At 41.6% G+C, this 26,572-nt stretch overlaps 1 protein-coding gene across 1 annotated transcript in view; it reads left to right on the top strand.

Moving 5' to 3' along the window:
- COL22A1 (collagen type XXII alpha 1 chain) overlaps positions 1–25,695 on the top strand; it is a gene marked incomplete at both ends in the record, with an annotated part of 202,631 nt that extends 176,936 nt beyond the window's left edge. The window contains 20 exons of the mRNA XM_084281700.1: positions 620–733; positions 2,335–2,388; positions 5,067–5,120; positions 5,941–5,994; positions 7,348–7,401; positions 8,738–8,791; positions 9,602–9,655; positions 10,741–10,794; positions 11,466–11,510; positions 12,455–12,508; positions 13,503–13,556; positions 14,905–14,958; positions 17,550–17,621; positions 19,366–19,401; positions 19,656–19,700; positions 20,005–20,184; positions 22,394–22,460; positions 23,903–24,085; positions 24,934–25,011; positions 25,508–25,695. Of these exons, the coding sequence (XP_084137826.1) occupies positions 620–733; positions 2,335–2,388; positions 5,067–5,120; positions 5,941–5,994; positions 7,348–7,401; positions 8,738–8,791; positions 9,602–9,655; positions 10,741–10,794; positions 11,466–11,510; positions 12,455–12,508; positions 13,503–13,556; positions 14,905–14,958; positions 17,550–17,621; positions 19,366–19,401; positions 19,656–19,700; positions 20,005–20,184; positions 22,394–22,460; positions 23,903–24,085; positions 24,934–25,011; positions 25,508–25,695 (1,548 nt within the window). The remainder of the gene's footprint in view (positions 1–619; positions 734–2,334; positions 2,389–5,066; positions 5,121–5,940; positions 5,995–7,347; positions 7,402–8,737; positions 8,792–9,601; positions 9,656–10,740; positions 10,795–11,465; positions 11,511–12,454; positions 12,509–13,502; positions 13,557–14,904; positions 14,959–17,549; positions 17,622–19,365; positions 19,402–19,655; positions 19,701–20,004; positions 20,185–22,393; positions 22,461–23,902; positions 24,086–24,933; positions 25,012–25,507) is intronic.
- Positions 25,696–26,572: the final 877 nt, after the last annotated feature.

The following is a 26,572-nucleotide window of genomic DNA, read 5'->3' as shown; positions in this document are numbered from 1 at the left end:
ATGTGAAGACTTCAGAGATAATCCTTCAAAGACTTTTTGAAGGAGAGAGGTTGTTATTCTCCATGACAGAATTAGGCCAGGACACTGCGATATTCACTTGGTCATCATGAACTGCAGCAGATGAATTCTCCTTGGCCAGACTAGTTTCTGAATAGTTTCCTTTGTGGAATACCCTTTCTGGCACTGTGCTGCAAAGGGGTTTTCACTAGCAGTCTGTCCCCTTAATAGTAACTCGACTCTTTCCAACTGGTGTAGAGTCACTGCTTACAAGTCTTGTAGCTTCAAAACAAAGCTCTTCTTGGTAGTGTTGCTTTGTGGCTGCCTGATCTCCTCATTTCCTCAGTTACTTGACCTTTCATGATCAGTTAGTTGCCCATTTATGATAGGAAACTTCCCATGGGAGCCTGTGTGATCTCAGCAGCTGACCCTCGCTGTCCTCCACACTAACCTTACTTCAATTCTGTATGTTAAAATAATCCAGATCATCCCCAATGTGGTCAAAATGCAAAGGCCTATAGGTTATGCTGGCTTTACACTTCTGCATTCATACTAGCTGTCTGCAGGTTGTACTGGATGTCTTCAGTCTGTTTCTAATTTATTTAGTAATGTTTTCTCGTAGGATGTGTGCACTGAGTGCCCTCCTGGCCCACCAGGACTACCAGGCATTCCAGGCTTCAAAGGTGATAAAGGTCTCCGAGGACCACCAGGTAGAGATGGCCAGGATGGGAAAATGGTAAGAAAGCTAGGGAAACAGTCGTTCATTGGATGTGGTTTAACCCATTTTTTCTTACAATATTTTTACATGGTTTATATATTTTTTTTCAGTGACAATGTACTGAATCTGTTGTAGATATCTGTGAAGTCAATGGACTGGATTTCAGTTGCTGCTGTGTCTGTAGATACGCCAAGGCCATCTCTGCTTATGGTGACATAAGTATCCTTGGCTTTTTCTGTACTAGAAGGACCTAAATAGTAGCACTTACTTTTCTTTTTTTTTTTTTCTTTTTCTTTTTTTCTTTTTTTTTTTTTTTTTCCTTTTGGCACGTTTTGAGCCTCGTAAAATGCATGGGAGCTGAAGTGGTTGAAGTGTTCCACAATTCTGTAATTCAGAGCTTACAGCTCTGGACCTGCTGGGTCCTAGAACACTAAGAAATTTAAGAGCTGCAAAGTAACTTTTTTCCTGCCCACCATTTACTCTGTGGGAGATACCAAATCATAGAATCATTCAGGTTGGAAAAAATCTCAAAGATCATCTGGTCCAACCCGTAACCTAGCAGGCATAGGTTGTGCTTGTAGTTCAGAAGGAGAAATAGCAGTGGTGTGTAAGAAGGAAATAGAGAGCAGTGCTGAGCAGTGAGCAGAGTCCACTGCTGGTAGGTCCATGATCATTATGTGGATTTTCTGTGGTTACAAGGATATCTGAGGGGAAGTGTTACAAGTAGCTGCAGTTTAAGAGACACAAATTTTGCAGAGGTCTTGAAATAAAGGAAGGGGGTTAAGGATTTTTAATAAATAACACATATTGAAATTAATCCCTTAAGCTTTTCAGTAGACTGTCAGAACAGGGTGAGAGGAAAAGTAATGATTCTCTACTATCCAGAGATCCTGTATTATTCATATCTCATATCAAAGGCTCTTCTAATGTTCTCAGTTTCAGTTTTCCTCCATCCATCATGCTAGTGGATCTCTATGCTTCTATTAAGTGGATGTAAGCGAATGAAAAAGTTTGAGGTCTAACTGAGAATTTGGCCCATCTATCCACTGATGCATCCCATTTGAACTGCAAGGAGGAATTTGGGAGAGGAAAATACAGTCCTTACTCTCCCAGGAAAACAGTCGCTCCTGTAAAAAAACACATGGAGAAAGTCTTTATTCTAATTAATCATCATCTTGACCATACTGTACCATGGGGGTCCCAGCAAGAGAGGTTCAAGGCTTACTCAGAAAGGAGATTCCCTTGTAATTAATCCTTGCCTGGTACTATTGTTATGATTTCCACCTGAGGTCTTGTGTTTTCAGTAGTGGCCAAGGCTGTTACCAATGGACATATACAGTACAACCACAAATATTTCCTAAGGTGTAGTTTGTCTGGGAAAGACCCACCTACAGTGTTAGACATTGTTGTGTGTTAACCCACAGGGATATGTGCTGACAAATCTGTCTGAAGCCATACTGAAGCATTGGCCCCAACTGAGGGGCAAATGCTGACATGCTCTGCCCTCCTGATTGGGAGAAAAAAAAAAAAAAAAAAAAAAAACAAGCAAGCAAACACACAAAAACAAAACAAAACAGAACAAAACACTAGTATTTACCTCTACCTCTTCTGCATTGCAGGGAAATGCTGGTCCCAGAGGTCCTGCAGGCCCACCTGGGCTGGATGGTCCAAAGGTTGGTTCATTTTCTTTAGTTGCCTAAGCAGAACCTTTCTGTGATTAGTTAGTGATCTGGGTGACACAGGATCTTGGTGGCACCCATCCCTGTGTAAAGGGGTAGGACTGACCTCTTGGGTGGGCCCTGTACTGGTGATTCACTGTAGTACTACAGGCATATAAAACTGTACAGCTCTCCACATGAACACTTCTTCATTTAACTACAGACATCTACCATCCTTCTGTTCACAAAAACAAGCCAACAAACAAACAAAAAATAAAACAGAGTAATTCTGATTGATTCTTGAATTAATTTCATTTCATTGTGATTTTAATGAGAGAGAAAGACCTTAGAGTAAATGTGAATCCATATCAGGTGAGGAAGAAATTAAAACCTTACCAGTAGTCCCTCTGCATGATCCTCTCCAGTATGAATTTCATATGCTTGAATCCCTTTAAATTAAAGGGTGACTCAGTGGGCTGCTGGACTCCAAATACACTACCTTTCATGGTTGCTTTTTCCACAGACTCTGAATATTCCCTGAAATATGCTGTAGGAAGAATCACTTGTTTCGTCTCTATGTTTCTGCCTCATGGACATAGGCCAACATCGAACACAATGTCTGTAGGATTCAAATAATGTCACATTTCCAGTGTTTCCCATTAATAGCTCTGTCATCAGTCTGCTCATAATGCCAGTGCCTGGTCAGAGTCAAAACCCTTACAGCTACCTAATGTGAAACAAATCAAAACAAATTAATGGAGAGAGAGATAAGGCATGAAAACCACAGTTCCCTCTATACTTTCCTGCATCCTGACCTACTGTCTAAAACAGCTTCTGCTATTTTAACATCTTTGTATTTGCGTTTATTAGAATGTAGGAAAAGCTAATAAAGATTCATATATATTAACTTCATATCTTGTAATTAGACGTATATTGGGGGTGAGCAGTAAAGTCTCAAAAGCAAATATGAGGTTGGTCAAAATGACAGTACATGAAATTTTCAAAACAATTAGCACCCCATAAAGACAATAACTGGCAGAAAACCCATGCAGCCTGAGGCATACCTCATCAGCTGCTTTATTGAGTGCTATGGAAAAGTGTAGGTCAGGAGAGCAAGACTGGGTCATAGAATCATAGAACTGTTTGGTTGGAAGATCACCTAATTCCAACCCGCCTGCCATTGGCAGGGACACCTTCCACCAGATCAGGTTGCCCTAAGCCCCATCCAGCCTGGCCTTGAGCACCTCCAGGGATGGGGCATCCACAGCTCCTCTGGGCAGCCTGTGCCAGTGCCTCACCACTCTCTGAGTGAAGAATTTCTTCCTTATATCTAATCTACATTTACCCTCCTTTAGTTTAAAGTCATTCCCCCTTGCCTATCACTTCACTCCCTGACAGAGTCCCCCCCCAGCTTTTCTGTAGCCCTCTAGTAGGAAGGCCTCTGTAAGGTCTCCCTGGAGCTTTCGCTTCTCCAGGCTGAACAACCCCAACTCCCTTACCAGAGGCTCTCAACAGTTTCTGAGATTGTTTAGCTGAAATAGTAAGACCAATTTTAAACTGTACATGTACAGAATATAAAGTTAAATATTTGATAAATAGTCTAATTTCATTCATTTAGAATATCAATTATTTGATTTTTATATTCTGCACATATACAGTTTAATATTAAGTAAAATAGCAAATTCACAGAGTTGGTAAATGGTAATAGAAAATACTGTAAAACTTTTGAGAAGGTTGTGAAGACATAACTGTCATTGTGAATTTTTCCATATATATGAGAAGGCCATATATATGAGAAGGCTCCTAGCGGGGTAAGACCCAGAGAGCACTTTTGAAAATGCAGTAAGTTGTCCTTTCCAGCATCATGCAAACTGGTACAATATCCAATTCTGAAACAGAGTAGTGAAACTGCAGATCTTCGCTCACGAGCTGCTTCATGCCTTCTGGCAATATGAATTAGGCCTATTTTAGTTGATAAATAACAGTTCTTCTTTCCCCACTTGTCTCCTAGCTCTCATGTAATGAACCAGAGTATCATTTCAATGGTCTGCAATTCATTAGTATCCTGTACATTGTTCAGCTCATAATTTGTATCCCTATCATCTCAGCATTTTTTGCTTTGTGAGATTTATCTTGTCTAACTGTAAACAATGATATAACGGACATCTACTTTTGAGTTTGTTGCCTCCGTTCTGTTGTCATGAGGACAGAGAGAAATGGGGAGAGAGAGGCACTTTATGGGTGTTAATTTTCTGACTGCACCTTAGAAATGTTGCTTTTGTTGCTGTTGTCCCTGAAGGGAGAGGAGATTAGTAGCTCATACTGTGGGTGCCTTCTTTGGACTAGATGATGCCTTACCAAAATCCCATTTAGTACATTGCCTAACAACCTGTCTATTTTTAAGGATGTGTCTGTCCTCTTCACGTCCCTGAGACTATATATAAATATATATATATATATATATATATAAAAGACTACACTGGGTCTGTTCAAAGACCATTTTCCCAGATATTCCTAGCTCCAACATTCGTAGAGAAAATCTAGGGCAGAATTTAAGAGGAGAGCAAGCAGGGCTCAGTTCTTATTTTTGTGTTTTATGAGCAAATGTCCAAGTGCTTTATGAAATAGGTCAAAAAGCTGACACAACACTGAATCTAAAGTGACCTTCCATTACTTTTTTTTTTCATTATCAGGGTGCTAAAGGAGACCGTGGTACAACTGGGGATGCAGGAGAAAAAGGAGAACAGGTAAAAATTGAGTATGCTTTTCAACAGTGTCATCACTGTCACTCCTTCTTCATCAATAGCTGCTATAACGCTGGTAGAGGAACCAGAGACAGAAGAAAAAGACGGGAGCTCTCCGTTGCTGCAAAACCTCAGATGGGCTTCCTTTCCCCTCTCCAGCAAAACATTTCCCTGTCTTGTTTTGGTGGATTCCCAAATGATTCCCAGATGATCCTCACCTCTACATTGGATACATTCGGTTCCCTAGAGTAACCAACTTCTGGTCATTTCCTCAGCTAATTTCTAGATGAGATCCAGGCAATTACGTGTCTCTGGGCTGAAAAAGCTAGTGCTGCTATTTATCCTGGACAATGAGTTTAAGGGTGGCCTCTTTTAGGAGGGATTGAGATGCCACAGGAAAGACAATAGTCTAAATTGGAGCAAACTTTTACACTTTTTTTGCCAAGGGCTGAGTCAGTAGTTGAAAGTGCAAATCAGCACATCTTCAATAAGATCTGTAGGATATTTTAAACAGCATCGATTTCCAGCCTGGTTTTGTGCTTTGTCCAGCCCCACGATGTTTGCTCTCACCTCTTGTTAACATACCATGAAATACACATTAGAGAAAGTACACCCTGAATGTAACTGTATTTATTTCTGAAGTGCATGTTTTGGAAACTAAGGCTTTCATTTTAAAAGCTGTGGTTCATTGTTTCTTTATAACTAGCTCCCTGTGACCTGTCTTATTTTGATTTTACCTCCCAGTGCCCAATGACCAATGAACTTATATACAATTAGAAATATGGACAATGTATAAAATCTCTCCCTTTTGTTTTTTTTTCAGGGTCACCCAGGGATGCCTGGCTTCGCAGGGGCTCCTGGAACTCCTGGTCCTCCTGTAAGTTCTTCTGTTGCAAAGCAGATGGTCTGGTATTTTCCTTACTAATAAAGGTAGTTGCAGCAAGGAACATTCTCACCTGTCTGCATTGCATTTGCCTTTTCCAGTGGGTTCCTAATGGTCCCATGAGTGTCATAGAATTCCCTGCTCATGATAATTGCTATTTAATACATCAGCCACTTTTCATTGATTGCTTCAACTCACTCTGTAAATGGATGCTAAGCTTCACTCACTCTCTTTACACAAGGCAATGATCATGAAAACCCTTCCACAGAGACTATTTAGTAGTATGCACATAGGTGTTTCCTTATAAGCAGAGTAAGTTGTCAGTCTGGAACCAGCAGATCTAACAGTGGGTTGGATTCTCAGTTTTATGCAGTAGTACAAGACTAGATTTTTCTCCAATTTTTGTATCCTGTGGTTTACTTCTGAATTAAGAGGCCTTTTACATGTGTCCTATTCCATCGCAGTCCGTTTCATTTCTTGTTCTACTCTCTCCACAAATACAATGATTCTTCATTGTATTTATAAAGGCATAATACTGGGGTGTCATTGCAGAATCAATGCTGGAATAACTTGTCTCTCATGCTTGTGATATTGCACTTAAACTCTCCAAGAGCAGGGACTTTTCCTGAGCATCAGGCTTTTCTTTCCAACCCTCTTCTCTTTGCCCATAGTCATCACTACTCATATTGCTGCTTGCAGAGTAGTGGGGCTCTGCCGTGCTAAGGGTATGCAGCCTTTGTCTTTTCTGTGGATCAGCACAGTCTCTTCAAAGCTAAATTTCCATTGCAATACCTAAAGAACAGGAGGTACCAGAAAAAAGGAATGGATTAAAATTCTGTTTTCAGATGGTAGCAGTGCCTAGAGCCTGCTGAATGCTTTGCCACCAGAACAATACATGGACCCTGTTTGAGGGTCATTTGCAGTCCTGCAAGCTCATCTTAAGAAGCATTTTCTTAGGATAAACTGATAGCACAGGCACAGTTACTGCCCTGGCTGTAGGCATAGTCCAGTAGGATTAGAGCTCTTAAAACTATCCCATGACACTCTCACATGAATCATGAATGGAGTGTCATGGACAAATGAAAAGTGAAAAATAAAACTGATCCTGTCAAAGGAGAGTAAATCGTGATGTTTCCCTAGACATTTTTTTCCTGCAACTTTTACTGTGCCTTTTTCCTCTTTCATTTACTTGTAGTTCCAGGGTGGTAGGGATTGCAGTCACAAATATAGCAAATGTGTTAATTATTCATTTAATTATTCATGTTGTTTCTGCTTTTTTTGTTTGTTTGTTTGGTTGGTTTGTGTTTGTTTGTTTTTGTTTTTGTTTTTGTTTTTGTTCTTGTTTAGGGACCAGATGGGGCACCAGGACCAATAGGACCAGCAGGAAACCCAGGAGACATAGTAAGCTCCACGCTCTGTGTTACACCACTAGCCTTACCTAGACTTAGCTCTGTGAAGTAAAGCTGAGCTGGAACCAATGTAATGTCCTTTGAAAGGTCCCCAGATTATTCAATCTGAAACATCTCTACACCTGCAAGTAGGACCCACACAAATAGCAGCAGATTACTCTGTTCCTGAAGCTTTGTTTACTCACCAAAAGGAACTCCAAATTAGCCAGAGAGAAAATCCAGTCCATGGGACCTCTTTGCTGCACCTTTGCCTACCATCTAAGGAGGTTTTTGTACCTCTCGTCTATCTGTACTTGATATGAACATCTTGTAGCCACTATAATAGGATGACTTAATCTGTTAGGATGGCTCATGACCCAGGATAACACCTGAGTTGTGCCTGGGGATTGTCAAAACAAACCAGCACCATTTTGAAGAATGCCATAGCACAGACTGCTCAGATCCCAGGCCCTTAGACCATTCCCTGGCACCACTGAAAATATGAGTACAGATGTAAACTTCAAGAAGTCCATGAAGAATTTTTCTACTGCTGTTTTATTTGAAGAGTGTTCAGATGCTGTTTTATGGTAATGCATCACAAAACCCTGGGAGAGATGGGTAATCTGACGGCAGTCTGATTGATGCTTACTTAAGTGTGAAAAGGAAAAATGAACCATCCTGGAGTAATGCATGATTTAGGACTGTGTAATTCTGTGATTAATTTCTAGAGCAAGGTTTCCTAATCAGCAAGACACCTTTTGCACATCTGTTCAGTCTGAACTTCATCATAAGGGACCAGTAATGGTCTTTCTGGTTGTGAAATCAGTGAGCGCTCGCAGAGAGCACAAAGACTACATGGACTTCCCTTTTTAAAAGCAGGTTAAGGCAGAAATAATTTGAAGGACGTTGGGTACTTTTGTCAGTCCTGTAGAAAAAGACAGGGTTTCTTTCTTGGGACAGTCAATGAGGCACTTCTCATAACTGCTGATTCAGTAGATATAAAATATAGGCCTTCTATTTTCTGGCTGAACACTTCATGCAAGAAGCACTCAGTGTTAAATATAATTAAACTGCAGAAAAAAAAAATACTAGTGATTCTAGTGGTTTCTCCATCTGTAACAACTTATAATTAATATTGGATGTTTTGCTTTAAAAGAAAACTTTCCAATTTATGCAGGAATGAACTCAAGAAAACCTATATATAGGTTTATACCTGTATATGGTATGATGTGAGCTGCAAGACCAGATTTTCACAGTGGTCCCTTGTCAAATGCAGCATGTGATGGTTCTTCATCTGAGAAACATCTGCATGACTTGTCTGAACCATGGTGTTTCTGCTTTCTTTCCAGGGTAAAGATGGCCCTCCAGGTCCACAGGGCCCACCAGGTGTGCCAGGACTTCCAGTGAGTGCCGTTCAGCTCCTTCTCACTCAGTACATTTAACTGTTTATAAGCACAGGTGACATTTCTGGGGTGCTTTGAATGCTTTGTGTGATCTTTAAAAGGTACCTACCATATTGGTGCTATGTGTTTGATCCAGGACACAATGAGCACCGTGTTTGATCACTTTAAATCTAAGTGTTTATTACCAATGTGAAACAGGCCTGTTCCTCATCCGCCTCCTTGTTCTTTGTCATAAATACTCTTATGTAGAGCAGAAAAATCACCTAATAGCTCCAGTATGAGGACATGAGGATTCATAGCCTGGAATACCATCTTCATCTCAGTCCATAGTTAAAATAATTCCTTTGCACTTGCTTAAGATCAAGTGCATCTTGGGCATAAACACTTCTCTTCTGGAAAATATATTAGTACAATATATTATTTTGGCTTTTATGCCTAATAGAGATAGGGACAGAACTATCTCCAGTGCAAAGCAGTCTAGTTGATTGAAGATAATGCTGTTGTAATGATTTATAACAGCTGTTTTTAGAACCTTGTTTTAAGGCTGTTGGCATACTTACCTTGCTGAAAAGGAGGAAACCCCATAGAACTGCCATATGGAAAAGGGAAACAGTTTGTGCTGCTATAGTGGTGTGGCAAGGGCAGGTTTATGGCTGAACTGTAGAAATATCAGACTTTTTGGAGGGCTAGACAAACTTAAGTAATGCCACAATGGAACAGACTTGCTATTGTGAGTTTTCACACTGACAAAGAATTTCCAATCTATTCTATAAACTTCTTCTTATCCCCTGCTTTGCATTTCATTAACAGGGCATTGCTGGGAATGATGGCAAAGATGGCAAGCCAGGATCTCTTGGGGAACCGGTAATGTAATTTAAAGCTGTTTCACTCAGGCAATCATGAACAACATCCAGTTATTGCTTTTGGAGCTGCCTATCTATGGACTCCTCAGTGGGGGCAGGGAATCTGTTGGCACATCTTTTTTTAACACCATAAGGACTATATTGTCTTGATCAATTTATAACTTTCATGTACGAGCAATCTTGAAAAGAAACTGGGTTCTTTTACTTTTACAGCTGCCATAAATACTCTAAAACCTAGTGATTCCACCTTTACAACTACTGCAAATATTGCAGAGAAGGGAGGTTGTGCATTAAACTTGGGGATCCAATTTTTAGGGAGAAGATTATGGTGTGTAAAAAATTTAGAGGAGTTGTCTTTAAAGAACCCTTTTCTGGGTTGCTCTCTGACAGTTCTGTTATCCAGAATTAAGAGGTTTGTATTTGTTGTTCTCTACTTAGTCTATACTTGCATTTATTGAGGGGGGAAAAAAAAAAAAAGAAAAAAAAAGATATAAAGTTGTAGGCCAAAAGGAAATGCTAATAAATCAGAGAAAGGGAGATGTTAATAAATCAGATGAATATAATTCCTTGCAACTGTATTTGTTAGAAGAAGAATGTGCTTGCAGAATCTGGAGTTTCCATCCTCTTTGCCAAATGGTACTTGGTGCTTCTGTAAGGAGCCAGGTCCCCAGTCATTTAGGGGAACCAATAAGTGGAGCAGTGCTTGTCACAAAAGCTGTAGACAGCTGTGTGCTTGCATCAGAACACATGGTTTCTGTGTGCAGATAATGATTTTATATGTGCTGACTAGGTATTGCTGCAGTTGTGTGCATTACCCCTCGGAAGTAAAAACACTGTAAAGTTACAACAGTCCAAAGGTGTAAGTGCCTTTGAAATTCAAAGGGTGCGCTCATGACAGTGATTGACATGTGTGGGAATGTCTCTGTCACTGCTGTCCTTGCACACTCAGGCACAGACACAGCTGGAGAAACCTCAGGCAATCACAATTCTCAGCGTTACACCTAAGGGTATGAGTGGGGAGAATTTTGAACAGCAGAGGGATGGACCTGAGAGCCTTCTTAACATGAACATGATTGTTTCCCATAGGGAAAACCTGGAGAACCAGGGCTCCCAGGCCAGGAGGGTGCCAGAGGCTTACCGGTAGGTAATTCTTCTGTATTATAGATGGGAAGCTTTTGTCAGACAGCTGACAACCCTTACTGATGTGATCAGGTGTGAGTGACATGGACAAAGGTATTGGGTGCACCCTCAGCAAGTTTGCAACCAAGCTGTGTGATGTGGTTGATGTGCTGGAGGGAAGGGATGCCATCCAGAGGGATCTGGACAGGCTTAAGAGGTGGGCCTGTGCAAAACTAATGAAGTTCAACAAGGCTAAGTGCAAGGTCCTACACTTGGGTCAGGGTAATTTAAAGGAGATTGGGTTCCTCACCTAGAGTTTAAAGCAGATAACCTCATGACACCCCTTCTACCAGACACCTGGACACACCTGTAGCTCTTGTGCTCTCTTATGTGTCCTGAAAGGAAAGAAATGATGAAATTAAGAGCTAAATGATTTTTTGGGCTGGTCATACCATGAATACATACCCTATAGTCTTGGTCTTGCAGCCTAAGGAGCTGTGGAAAGGACTTTTATCTCCCCGAGACGTTGTTCTACCTAATTGCTGCCTGACACATGGCAGCTCCATGTTGACCAGTCCCTTGTAATCACAGGAAAACTGGGAAAGTTATTAAGTGCACATTCTAGATAGAACATTGTCATTCTTCCATGTGGTATGGTAATGGGCGATGGTTTATTTCATTCTCTTTTGCAGGGTTTCAAAGGACAGAGAGGAGACACGGGTCCCCCAGGTCCCCGGGTAAGCAACATGCACTGCATGCATCGTGGTCTTCTGGAGAAAGGTTTTGTGAATTGAAGTTGACCTTTCTAGGGCTATAGGTGAAAATGATGATGGGCCTGTGTTTAACGTGGCTGTTTTCAAACACAACTTCACAGCCTAAAATCACAGCAGCTGTTTTCATTCCCTCTGCTGAAGTTCTACTGCTGGGTAAGGCGAGACAGCTGGTAGATCTGAGCTCTCTAATGATAGTCCTTTGAGATAGTCCTTTGTGAGCAATATTCACAGGATGCCTCCATACTGTATCCTACTGGTACAAATGACATACAAGTTGAGGAAAGCTACTGCATCCATTGGATGAGTATCAGCTCTCCTCCAGAAATGCCTAAGTCATGCAGAGTAAGATAAGAAACGAACGTACAGAAATGAGAATAGAAATGTTTCTAGCCGTTTGGCTTACTTGCCTGTGCCTCAAGAAGCCTAAAACTCAAGTCCTGCATAAGAACTTGGTTTCTCCATTCTGAGCAATGCAGTACAAAATGCTCCCTAGTGTAGAAAGTAGAAAACAAAACTGAACTTCTTTCTGCCTCAGTAATTCTGATTTTCCATGGGGAAAGAAAATGCTTTGCTTAGAGGAGCTTAGCTGAGCAATCCACTGCTAGAGCTCCTCATCCCTTCTTCCTTACAATAGTTTCTATACCATGAATAGGTTGGTGGTTTTCAGTCACTGCCGTAGCAGTAACAAATCTGCTAGGAGCAGTGCCTTATGCATCACTTTCAGAACACGCTTCCAAGTTATTTTTGTAATCTGTGTGACATGTATGATGTACAAGGCTCTTAATGGCTTTAAAAAGTCATCACTGAGCTCAGTCCGATATTGCAGAAACCCCATACCACTTGCAAAGGTGTTGCTGGCCTGTCATTGACCTTGAGCTGATATCCCTTTCTTTTTTGCTGAATTGCAGGGGGAACCAGGTGCGACAGGTCCTGCTGGGCACGAGGGACCACCAGGGAAGGATGTAAGTGTACTATTTTGAGCAGCCATTAATCTTCTCCCTGACAAATGAAAAATTTCATTCACAGTGACCCCTCCCTAAAAGCAACCGCAGAAATTGCAATAAAGGGCGAATTACCGCAGCAGTGCACAGGAAATGATTTGTACAAAGCTCATTAAGGTAACGAGGAATTTGAGAGCCTTTATCACCACTCGGCTGCTGACACTTAAATGTCAGGTATATCTTTGGAAAAGCAGAGAGATCTGTGCTGTTTAAATCCCAGGCTCTACTGTGTAGCCGTGGACCTGCTTTCTGCCACTCCTCCCCGAGCCATGCTTCACTCTGTAGGTCCCACTGGGCCAGGTTCCGTCACGCTTCTCCTGCAAAAGCTGTACCTTACTGCACACATAGCTTAACCAAAATCTATGTAATACTCGTGGAATGAGACGCTGCTGCTCGGAGGAAAGAGAGATGGTACGAACAGATCCTCTGACATTATTAACGTCAAATGCAGTCACATAACAAAGTCTCTGGAGAGCATAACTGAAGAAGGATCCTGCAGCAGCTGCTGAGCAATGTACCAGGTGGCTGATATGCCATTGCTGTGGGATTTGGGGAAGTGGTTTCTCATTTGCACCCCCCTAGTATCACTGGAAGACTGTTGTGCTGTAAATGGTACCCTACAAAGCAAAATGGCAGGTAGACCTAGGGAAACCCCTCAGAGAATACAGAAGCAGGTTGCTCAGGAGAGAACAATGTAGTCCAGTCCCTGAGGAATCCAGCTTCAAAATCAGCTGATGCTAATGGGTTCTGCTTGTAATCAGACTGCATTTGGTGATAAATGTTTACACTTCAGAAGAGTGGTCTTCCACTACCTGGAAGGAGGTAGTGAAGGTTTTCTTTAATGTTGTTCTTCCCTAATACACAAACAATGTAATTTAATAGGAACATTTTTAAATGATGTTTTGCTTGCCTGTCAGGTATTTCCCACTCACCAGAATACTTTTCTTCATTTCAGGGCGATACCGGTCCCATAGGGCCACAGGGTCCTCGAGGACTCAGAGGGCAGCCGGTGAGTTTTCTCTCCTGACAAGCAGTTTCTGGAGATACACTGGGTTTACTGGGGATGTTCTGCATCCCAGACCTCTGGTTTGGAAGAATGCTATGCAAAATCAGGGTGATGTTTGATAAAACACTACCTTTTCTGGGGAAAAAAATAAATAAATCAGAAGTATATTGCTGGAAACCAATGAGGACTAATAGGAGCACAAAGTATTGTTGATTTCTGTCTTTGGTGGGAGAGTTTAATGATTTCTGCCAGGACTGCAGTGTCAGACATGCTCATATTCCAGACCTGCCCCTGATATATCACTTCTTACAGAGCCTCAGAATATGGTTTTCAAAGGTAGACACTAACTGCAGGTGCCCTGTTTGAGATATTTGGGGTTCATGTGACACCATTCATTTTTGTCATGCTCTTTTCTGACAAAAAAGCATAATTTCAAGAAAAAGATTTATGTAATTGAACACATGTAGAGTTTTATTATATCTTCAGCAGAGAAATGGCAATTTAGTTGACATTTCAGAAAGTGTCATTTGGGATGTCTGAGAAATTACTTTTATTAATTTAACAGGCACTTCAATTCTCTTAAAACCCAGAGCTTTCCAAATTTGGATTCAGGTCTCAGTCACTGAAACTGGGCATATCTTTATTATTTTGCAATAAGAGTGATTTCTTTTCCTTCTGGGAAGACATGCTAGTGAAACAAATTCTGTAACATGTTCCGTATCTGGGCAAAATGCTGATTCAGCCAGCAATGCCAGGAGCTGGAATGGCAGGTCCCTTGAAGCTAGGAGGGTAGGGGGTTAGATTAGACTGTAGGAACATATGGAGAGCTCCTCTGTCTACCTTGTAATTTATCTCATTATTCCTGGACTGCTGGCATTAGTCATTAATGTGTTGTGCCCCTTCACAACAGTAGTAATGAATAAAAAGGTTTGAGGAGAAGGAAATTACCACCCCAAGCCATGTTCTTCTTTGGAGAAGAGCCACCTGGGTTTTTATATGTTGGAGGGCAAAGTATCAGTTTATCTTTTTTTTTTTTTTTTTTTTTTTCCCTCTGCTTTGTTTCTTGATTAATAGAAAGCACGAGGTATGATTCTGAATATTGCCAGTAAAAAGGCTGGTCTTTATGGTCAACTCCAATGCAATGACTTTTTATCCTGTGATGGGGTTAGCCATGCACTCAGGCATGCAGAAGTTGTGGGGTTGACTGAAAATAGGAAATCCTTACTCTGTAATCTCCCAAAAGAGGAGGTTGGACGATGTTAGTGAAATCCCTGCTGGTATAGCAGCAGGTGGATATTTTTATTGATTGTGGTATATGTTACTTCACTAAACTTTTTTCCTTTTCATCTAGGGCAAGAATGGATTGCCTGGATCTGCAGGAGAGCCTGGCCCAGCAGGTAACCCAGTAAGTATAACAAAGTTCCCTTTGCAGCAAGCAGTTACATCAAGGAGAGGTGACGGATGAAGTATAGATGGAGAGGGTTATGTATAGCAGCTTATAAGTTGCTTTGTCCGAAGGTAGAGGTCAGTGACCTGAAAATCATTGCCTGGCCACAACATCAGAGGAGTTTTGGCTATATTCCTGGAATTGAGCTGCAAGCTGGGTCATCTTTTTATTTTTATATTTTTTAATCAGCAAATCTGTTCACAGAAAAAAAAAAGAAATGATCGATTACCTGGTATGGAGGAAAGATTGGCATGCCTCGTCTTTACAAGTTGATTTAATTTTGCCAAGCAGAGACTGCGTAGCCAGCAGAGAGTTGTCACAGGGAAGGGGATGGCCTCGGGGAGTTGGCAGGCTGCCATGGAGGAACAGCAGCAGTAGAAAAATTCTCCCCAGGCACTTGGGAAAAGAGCAGGCAGTGGGCAGTAAACCAAGATCACGGAGCAGAATGAATCCCCCGGGGGCATCCTGTGTGTGGAAGAACAACGTGGTAATGAAGGGCTGTAAGGAGGACAGAAAGCAGTTGTTGTTTTTTCTCTGTTCTTCTGCTGCAAATTGTTCAGGATTCAGCAAACCCATGCAGATGAACCTTTGTGCCCACCAGCACCTATTGCAGTGCAGGGCTTTTCCTTCTCTTTGACCACCTAGACATTACAGCTCATTGGGATGGTAAATTCAGACAGAAACAAAAGGCATAGGAATCTGAAAAAATAATTGTAGTGGGACTTTGCTCACCTTTGTGGCACTCAGCCCTTGCAATACCATAAAGCAACCTCAGCCTTGCCACTAACTTGTGCCCTGAGCACGTTTTGCTTTGCTGCTCGGATGTCTTCTCTCATGAGGCTGCAGAGAAGCAAACAACACCTTTGTGCATGGGGAGATGATAACATGCAGGTGGGGTTTGGGTGGTGCAGTCTGCCAGCCTTTCCACAGACAATAATCCTCTGCTTTTTTTGTCTTTGCCACAGTCTCTTTTTGACTTGCTGGGACCACTGCCATTGCCTCTTACCCCATAGATCTTCGCTCTTGCCCTTTCAACCTCCATTTCTTCTTATCGTGTCAACCACTCCTCCCAATTCTTACTGCTTTTTGGCTTTCTTGGTTGCTCCCCGTGTGTTTTACAAGGTTGCTGCCGTTCTGGAATGCTCTGTGAGTGCCAAACAGGGGTTAGCTTTTAATCATCATCATGTTATCACATTACCTACCTAGACAGTCAGATGGTGACCCAGGGTCTCACCAGGCCGCTTCCTGCACAAACACAGAACTAAAGCAGCCTCTGCTCCAGAGGATTTACAGTCCAAAAATAACGTAAGAGATTGAAAAACGATAAAGTCAGATGGATGAGAAAGGGGAAACAATGACAGTGTTGGTCAGCAGAACAGACAGTCATCTCATCAGTATCTTTCTCTGTCATGAAAATGAATTCTCTCTCCTTCACAAAGGTAATTATGAGAAGTGTTTCCTTGTGCTGTACACTACTCCATTTATTTCCAGCCTTGTCTGGAAATGCACCCATTTCCTTTGCAATTTGGTGTGACAAGCCAATATTTCTGTTTGAAGAAAAGGAGAAGAGAGAAAGATGATTGTGACAATCAGGATTTCTTTTCCACCTTATGAACTACTTCACCATTGCTGATTTGTATCACAAGGACATTGGGCAACACCTGCCAGGAGCCTTCTCCTTTTGCATCTGCTGTTTGACAGTGCCCATGCTGCTCTACCGTGTTCATGCCTATATATGACATTGAGGCCCAACCCCTAGAAACTCCAGACTTTTCTCTTTTGTGCAACATTAGCAATGCTTCAAATCACTGCATACTCAACAGCCACGTGCTTTGTGCCTGTTTGATTTGTTGGCATTCACTTGACAAAAAAATGAGCTTAAAATAAAGGCAGGTTTCATTCTAAGAAGAAAAAAAGGTTACATTCTGAATTAGAAGGTGGCAAATAAAGTTCTGAAAACAAAAGGTTAAAAAAAAAAAAAAGAATTTTAAAAAAAAAAAAAGTATATGTGAAATGGATCTGTTTCCTGAACTGACATTTAAGCTGCCCTGATCTGTAAGAAAATGGGACAGTTTGGCAGAACATCACAAGAGATAAGTAAAAGGCGGACGTTTTTTAAATTGAACCTGAAAATAAGAGCAAAGGAGAAGCTCAGTAGCTGTTGTCTGTTAATTGTATTCTCAGATTTGAGCTATATGACCATCTGCACTGCTTCCCTGTTGTTGTGCATCGCGGCATTTCATCGGCTGCAACGACAACTTAGAAACCATGCAGCACCAGAAGTAGCTGCTGAACATACCTCCTGTCACTTCCATAATTGTCACTTTCTTTTCATCCTTTCACAGGGACCCCACACAGCTTATTAATAATGCAGACCTGGTATCTGCAATCTGCTCTTCTAAATGACTTTGTTCTTCCTTTCCTTGTCAGTTTTAGGAGCCCTGCTGCTACGGTGAAATTTGCATATTCCAATGTATCTGTAAGTGCATGCTCTGGAAAAGAGGTGGTGGAGAAAGGGCTGCTAGTGTCTCTCTCATTTCTGTCCAAAGGGTCCTAAAGGAAATAAAGGAGAGAATGGCAGCCCAGGACTCCCTGGCTTCATAGGACCCCGAGGACCACCTGTAAGTATGTCTGGGGATGGATTAGAGCCACTAATTACCTGCTTTTAGATGGTGGGCAGATGAAGGTGGGACATAGTTTTCTTTAATTAGGTAGAAATCATAGGCAGGGGATCTCACAGAACCAGAAGCCATATGCTCTACTTCCAAAGGAAACTGGTCTGCAAAGACTGGCGTTATTTTTATGGGCAAATGACTGTAATCTCATTTAATGAATTGGTATTTTTCAGTCAGCCCTGGTAATGTGCACATTAATTGGGATGGTTCAACAGTCTTCTCAATACGTGTATGGGGTTATTTGAGTTACCCAGTCTATGTCTCTGCATGAACTCCAGAAGGGCTAAATCCAGAAATTTTAAGTGCAGATAGTAATATGGTTATTCTTGATATTTGCTGCTCCCAGGAAAATTCCTTTGTTACCTGCAACAGAGGCAAACTGCAATTAAAACATGTAAATATCTCCCAAATTGATTTAAAATAATATTCACATGAAAATATCACAGCTTTGAAATCCAGTGTCTTTAGCCCTTCCAAGGCAAGCAAAATAAGTTACTACATTCCACTAGAAGGGTAGAAAAGGTGAATGTTAGGTAAATATTTTCATTTCTAACTCTAGTGTGACAAAATGAGATTTTAATTGTTTTTATGTGAATCTAGAATTTCTTCCTTTTTTATTTTTTAATGATCGGTAAGGGAGTTTTGTGATGAAAAGAGAAGAAAAATATTTCTCTGGAAAATTAATTTAAGGCAGCAAACACGGTGGCCATTTAAAGCAGAAGTGGCCCTAAGGAATACTCAAGTGGGTCTGATGCTGCCTGATTTGGAGCTGATGTGATCACACATCTGTGATTAGTTGCATTGCTCATGCATATGGAGACGTATGCCAGCAAAGTGGAAGTTACTCCACGTATTGCCAGGTTATGGAAAAATGCCATCTGCATACACACATTACAGATATGATCACATGTGTGAATTGTAAATGGATTGTAAAGATGAATCCATCTACTCATGATATGGGAATGCAGGCAGAATTTTAGCAACCTGTAGTTTAATATTTGCTTTGTTTCCATCAGTACGCTCCAGGACTGCAATGATTTTTTTTTTTTTTTTCCTGAAATGCAAAGATTGTACTGCTTTATTATCACATTCTAAATGTAGAGTATAGAAAAAAAAATCCTGATGGGGTGCTTATTTAAATTGAGTTTATTTGATACAGTTCTAAAATATGGGCAAGCTTTCAAGCTAGAATTTGTTTTATAACTGACTCTCTATCCATTATCTCAGCTTCTGTGATACAAGATGATACCTCTCATTACCAAATATGCATCCCTTACATCTTTAGACAGTTATGCCTATAACATTGGCAGTGCTTAAGCTAAACCAGCCCAAGTTAAAGGGTAGGAAGCTTTGTGAAACATCTGTAAGAAAAAGAAATAGAACTTACTGAAAGCAGAAATGCATTTTCAATAAAATATCTCTGCTGATCTCAGCTGGTTCTGTAGATGTGCTTTCCTTTTATTTACAAACAGTTACATGGTATATAGCTTTACTAAAAATCCTTTCTCAATAGGATGTGCTTTTCCAGGAATGACCTATAGCAGTAGGCTGACAATAAATAGTCCAAACCCACTACTGTGTGGTAGAAAACTTGTGCTTTAGACAGAAAGTGAGACTCCTGGTTAATAGGTAGGGTTGGTCTTCCAAGTCCTTGCAGTACGGTCATAAATCCACTCTCTCTACTTCTCAGGGAGATCCAGGAGAAAAAGGCCCTCCAGGAAAAGAGGTAAGTTAAACTCCTGGTTGTTTCAGTGCTAGTGTCTCAGGAAAAAACATCGAGGATGCTACCTGGTTTGCAACAAACTCATTTTTTTCTTGATTTGTTGATATTTGAGAGCAAACAGAGAGCTCTCACGGATCTGTGGGACCAACAGGGAAATGTATTTTCCACAGGTTGCAAGAATCATTGTGAATGCATACGTTTTATTACTTACTGTTATTATGGATAGCTCTTTCATGCTCACCTTTATTTTGTTGCAGGGTGCACCAGGGAAACCAGGTGAAATTGGCTCCAAAGGAGACAGAGTAGGTTGGAAAGTATTATTAGTTATTTCATTACACTGAAATAAAAACAGCTATTTCGAGGTAGGGGCCAGGGTAAGGGGTCATTTAAGAGTGAAGTGTGGCCTGTGGAGATCTGTTATGCTTCCCCTTTCCTCCCAGCCCTCTCTTTAATCATTCAGCGTCAGTAATAATTTGTGGATCATTTGTAATGCACCAGATGTTGTATTCAGTAACTTTGCCAGCTCAGCTGTTTGTGTTTTGCTGTGCTTGGAACTCAGAAGTTTGCCTTTTATTTCGTGGTGGTAATGTCAGTTTTTGTGCTTAGGGAGACCCTGGCATCAAAGGCGAAAAAGGCCCTCAAGGAGAAAAGGGCCCTCCAGGTGAACCTGGGATACCTGGTCATAAAGGTCATCCAGGACTGATGGGTCCCCATGGGCCACCAGGAGACACAGGGCAGATTGGACCTCCTGGTCCCCCAGGACAGCCAGGATTTCCAGGACCAAGGGTAAGGCTGCCAGATAAGGGCTTTGTATGGTAATTTTACTGCCACAGTACAATCCGAAAAGCTCCTATGGTAAGGCTGACAGAAATCTGAGCAAGGATATGTTACAAAGGGGAGGCAGCATTTTTATCTCTTATCTCTTCATACATAAAAATCAGAACTGTAAGATATTGTAGAGATTTGGTGTGGGGGTGTTAGATTGGACTTCAAGAGAGCTGAGCAATTCAGACCCATAGCCAAAGCCAGTCTCTGACTCCTTATATCTCTAAAAGCCTAATCAGGTCATGAGACTATGTCCATGGGTACCTGGAGTCTGAAAAAGCTTCTTCCTATATGGGTGTTAACGCATAGCATTTCACGTAGAGTTCTTATGCCTTCCTCTGCTACTGGTTGTTATGAGAGACAAAACACTAAGCTGCAGAAAGGTCACTGCTCTATTCCTGGAAATCCTGTAGTCAGCTCATCAGAATTCATGAAATCCCATTTTCATTTAATACATAAATATATATATATATATATTTTTTTTTCTCTTTCTAACGGGAAACAATCTAGCTATTGAGAGTGCCTGAGGGTAATGTATGTAGAAGAATGGAAACAACTACTGACACTAATGAAGCTGCTATGCCCATCCTGAGGATGAATTTGAGACTACCTCGGGGGGAATAAACAGTAAAGTAATCTGTAATGTAAAGGCTGGGTAAATTTTAGACAAAGCATTTTTTTCACGTCTCAACAGCACAGAGAGATTTGATGATATCCAGTGATGATTATGGAGACTTAATGCAACTAATAGGGTTAAAACTTCAAAAGATAATATGTAAGCCTTCTAATTATGTACCACAAACATGTTTACTTATTGGGATATTCACTAAGAGACGTCACAAGTAGTAGTAATGACATTTTTTTTTTCTTTGTCATCAACAAACACATCTCGTTCTCATGCAAAATTTAAATTGTGAAGGAGGCAGCAAATGGACCAACTCCATACCTATCAGCATTTATTTCAGTTAAAATTGAAATGTTTGTTAGCTACTTAATAAAATCTACAGTTATTAATAAGGAATTATTTCTGGTTCAAAAGACCTCATTAAGTTTATGTAAACAGAGGGCACAGTCCTTATATGTTAAAAGGATTTGTCTGGGTGAAAAACAACACTTTTGTGTGAATAGTTTCATTCACAGAAGAATGCCAATTTTAGGCTGATCAGAAATGTTTTCAAAATTGTCACAAATTGAAAGAAGAATTTTAACCAAAAAATGAAAAATTTTTCAAGTGAAACGTATCACTTTACAAATTATAAAGGAAAATATTTAATCTTTTGTGCTCAAAATTGTTTATCTTTAAAATACAGCTAAAATTATTCTTCTGAGTTTGTGAAATATGGAAATATAAGCATCTAGTTACCCTAAAACCATTACTTTATAGTCTTGGAAAGCCTCAGCCAAAAATATTCTCCTTCTAGTCTACCAAAAATGATTTCATCAGTTTTTCAGTTGGACACCCAGTGTTGTTGTTTACACAGCTTTGAGTTTTAATGGGTATTACAGCTGTTTAACAGCACTGTCACACAAAGGAGCTGAGAGAGGAAATAAAAGATGCTGTCCCTTGGAGACTGTGCAAGGAACCGAGTCCAGACATCCCCATCTCTCTGTCTCCCTTCAGCGGCCTGGAATCAGGCAAAAGCTTGTGCATGTTTGGAAGAATGAGCATCGTGTGTGTGAATTGGCTTCTGTTCTGCTGAGATAAGGCCTGTCAGCAGGCGATGCATCCAGTATCAGCGCATATACCAAGTCCAGAGACCCTCTTTAACTACTCTGGAGGCACACATACTTCTCTCTGCAAGGAAACGTGCAGAGCTGAGGAAGCAGGTAGGCTGTCCACCATGGCCTAGTGGAGCAGAGGAAGTCTCCTGATTCAATTTCTATTACTTTCCCTGTTAGTGTATAGGAGGGAGATTTTATCTAGGAAGGAAATGAGGAAAGAGAGCAACTGTGTCCTCTGATCAGGCTCCCTGCTTACACCTTGACAGCCAGGTGGGAACTGTGGATGTTCTGAGTCCCTTTATGTTCTTCTTCCAGGCAGTCCCTGCAGCCCTGCGTATGCACTAGGTGGAGAAATGCAACCCTCTAAGCCTTTCATCAAAAGTTTCATTTGCACATCTCCTGGCTGTGATTAGTATGTCTTATTATTACTGTGATTATTACTCCCTAGGGGGAACCTCCATCTCTAGAGACTTTGAGAAGACTCGTCCAAGAGGAATTAGCTAAGCAGCTAGATGGTAAGTAATCAGCTCTGAGAAGCCAACAGATAGATCTGAGTGCATCAAACACACTTCCCATAGCTGCAGTGCTATAACTGGCACCTGAACCTCTTCTGCTTTTGGGAGGTGATGTTGCAACAAGCTTGCCTGGAAGGCAGGTATGTGTAAAACGAAATGTGCTGAGCAAGCTTTACCATTCCCCAGGCTTGACGTTCCCAGCAGCATTGCAGGGGCTTTTCTCCCCTCTTCAGCCTAAGGACATTGCCTGTGCTAATCACATTGTGGCTTTTGCTCCCAACACAGCTTTGTTTTAGAATCATTCCTGCAGATGCCTGGGTTCAGATGGTAGGGAATAAAGAAGATACAAATTAGAACAGATTCATTCGGGGCCTTGGAAGTGAAAGTAAGCAGAGTAGAAGCCCACAGAGGGTCTATGGGCCCTGGTAAACTTGCTTTGAGGTTCCAGCTGGAGGAGAAATGTTCCTGATTTCTGGTTGTGACACTCAATGCCCACCAGTATGAGGAGAGGGTGCAGGGTGAATCTAGGCTGCTGTTTCTCTCAGAATATATGAATTGCAGACCACTACTGACAGTGAACTGCAGAGCTGTAGCACTTCTCCTCACACAGCTCTTGGAGCAGCTGAAACATATCCATGGGAATTTTCCTCCACTCCAGAGATCGTGGTGAAATGAGGTGATTTATTTGAAGGAGTTTATTTACATGCTCTCAGACTTCGATTTCCACTGCAGCCTAAAAGCAGTCAAGATTTTGCGTCATTGAAGTCAACATAGAAAACCCTTTTCCCTTCATTCTGTAGGATGTTTTTGTGATGCTAAGTATGTCTTAAGAGCCCTCAAGGCTGCTTAGGGTTTGAATCTGGAAGCCACAAGCAATGTGCCTGCATGGAAATCAGAGAACATGCTGACACAGGGAGCTGCCTTAGTCACAGTTTCTGACTTCACAGGCAGAGATGGGTACATTGGCTTTCACTCCACATGTACAACAGCCCAGAACAAGAAAAGAAAGCTTTCTCCCTACAGAGCAGCCATGTAGCATCTCACTGGGTAGCAGAAGCAATACAGACAGGCTCTTATTTTCAGATCAGCAATGATCACAGTTCTTCAGAAGTCCACCAACTGTACAATTAAAGGAAATGATGTTTCAGATCCCTGGTGCACAAGGAACAGAGAGAAGTGTTTAGGATTCAGCATGATATTCAGGAGAGGATTGAAGCTATGGAGAAAATAATGTTCAAATCATCTAGAAAGGTCCAGTGAGGCACCAACACTGCTAACAGGGAAGGATTATGTGGGGATAACACATAATCCCTGTGACAACACATGGATTTTACTGGACTCTGTTTCTGGACACTCTTTTACTGGACACTGTTTCTGGCTCTCATGTCTTGGAGCACTGACCTTCTGGTCTAACAAACCCATTCATTCCTCTCTCTTCACAGCAAAGTTAGCCTATCTCTTGGCTCAGATACAGCCTGCACATGTAAAAGCATCCCATGGCAGACCAGGACCTCCTGGTCCCCCTGGGAAAGAAGGACTACCAGGAAGACCCGGCCCTCCGGGAGAGCCTGGCCGGCCTGGACAGACTGGGTCTGAAGGGCTACCTGGCCCCATTGGCCCCAAAGGTGAGCAAACCTTGATACGTTCAGGAATTCCAATAAAGGGATGTGTCTACCGTGTGTTCTTCAGAGTAGGCACTGGGTAGCAGGAGTATATCTGAGGTGGTGAGTGACAAGCAGCTCTGGTGAAGAGCTAGGAAATGATAGGACATTGATAGGACAAGTAATGGTTTTAAATAGGACAAGGAGTAATTTTTTTAAACTAAAAAAGAGCAGATTTTGATTACTGTTAGGAAGAAATTCTTTACTCAGAGGGTGGTGAGGCACTGGCACAGGTTGCCCAGAGAAGCTATGGATGCCCATGGATGCTGTGGATGTTCATGCTTCAAATTGGTTAAACTGTTTCCCTAAGAGTCGTATTTTCTGAAAGCCTTTTATTTATTTATTTTTAAATACAGTCATCCCATAACTTGCCAGATATTTGAGTATCCTCCAATTTTCTAGTGTCTAAGTTTGTATCATGGTCTTACTTTGCCTTGGGCAGACTTACTGAGATGTTTCAGTGATACAAGTAGTAAGTGGACTTGCTTAACAACTTTGGTATTCACCTCTCCTGTTAGTAGCCTCTAAGTGGCACTTAGAAGTCATGTTAGAAGCAGGCTCAGTCTTCTAAAGCAGATTTCGTGAATGTGGCCAGCAATTGCAGAGTGTGTGTTCTACCTCTGATCAGAATTGGAGTGGTTCAGGTCTTCATTCCTCCTTATGCCCCATCTCAGAGGAGTGACCATAATTAGGAACAGCTTTTTAGCAAATATATTGGCATTGGTGTGAATGGAAGACCTGTGGTAGTATTATTTACATCTGCAGGTAATGCTTATAGATTTATTGTTGTTGCTTTTTTCCCCTCTCTACAGGAGAAAGAGGAGCAAAGGGTGAGAAAGGAGATACTGGCATTGGCCAACGAGGTGAAATAGGTCCTCCAGGAATTCCAGGTATGTTTATTCAGAAAGCCCCACAAAACATCACTCAGAACAGTCATGAAGACAAGGGCTCTTCAACATTAGATAAACTATCAAGATAACATAAATAACAGCATACACACTTTCTGTAGCCAGTGGCCCAAAGGGAAGAAACCTAACACTAGCATCACATCTGGCCACTTTTCAACATCTGTCCACTTTTCACTTTTTTCAACAACCCATGTTGTTGAAGCATGACAATGTGGAAACTCTACTATATGGAAACTCTACAATGTGGAAACTCTACATTTGTGAAAGCATAGTAGAGTTGTGCATACAGGGTGGAAATCTTGCATTCAGAGGATCCATGTTTGCCATAACCTTGTAGATAAGTGCCAACCAGACCCAAAACTGTAGAGGCTGATGCCTGCATCCCATGTGGGAGTACCGCAGTCTCCTGTGATGTTGCACTGCTGAGTATGGTACCCTAAGGGTGCCACTCACCAAGGGCATTGTGTTTTTATTTTAGGCCTCCCAGGGGAGCCTGGCTATGCCAAAGATGGGATGCCAGGACCACCTGGCCCTCAAGGTGAAGCTGGGGTGCCTGGTCTCATGGGCCCACAGGGACCTCCAGGAGCCAATGGACGGTGTGACCCCACTCAGTGCGCTTACTATGCAAGCCTGGCTGCCAGGCCCGCCAATGTCAAAGGGCCCTAGCATGCAGGGAGCATCCCCAGACTTGTTTTTAAAACTTGAATTCATCAAGCCTGCCAAGAGCTCTCGGATGTCTTCGACTGTGTTTCTTTCATGGGAGGCCTTCTAAAGCCAACAAATGCTGCCGGTCGGTCAGATTATTTTTATTAATTATTATTATTATTATTATCTTTGATGTGATATGTGAATTTGTTCTTGTTTTCTCTAACACCAGGGCATATTAAAACATTAAAAATAAGTGTTTTTTTCTCTTTTGAAGAACATACGACATGGATGCATTGTGTAGCTGTTTATGCAAAACAATTCAGATACCACTTTTTTTTTTTTTTTTTTTTTTTTTTATGATGTTAATTCTTTCCAAAGCTTTACCTCTCACCTTTGAAACTGAAATCAAATCCTGCACTGTGCAGCCAGGGCATTAACTGTGAGACTCAGTCTGACTGCAGGATTATTGGTGCTAGCTGCCATCTACATGGAGAGGAGGAGGGCAAGACATCTTACCCATGCCAAAGCTGGGTAAGATGGCTCCAATACACTCAGCTCACAGTGGACAGACACTTACGGACAGGCAATGTGTTCCTTGGAAGCTTATCTTCCTTCTGCCAGGGAGATGCCTCTGCAAAAAGCCGTGATGCTGTCCTCCATCAGCTCAGGGTTGCCAAATCCGCTTTTCATTGTCAGTGCACACATAATTCCCTACCGCTGCGTCACCCAAGAAATTTGCCAGTGAAGCACAGAACATCTTCTGATATTAAAAATCTCAGGAAGCCAAGCACAACCCAACTTCACCGCTTTGAATGATCCACCATGACAATAAGTTGGCAGGGTTGTGTCTTAGAAGGCAGGTGAGAGATTACAGACTGGTCTAGGAGAGTGTTGA

The sequence above is a fragment of the Netta rufina genome, assembly GCF_964035555.1.
Source record: "Netta rufina genome assembly, chromosome: 2".
In the NCBI taxonomy this organism is placed as follows: Eukaryota; Metazoa; Chordata; class Aves; order Anseriformes; family Anatidae; genus Netta; species Netta rufina.
Note: the sequence above shows the minus strand (reverse complement) of the source record. Positions and strands in the feature narration are given on the sequence as shown.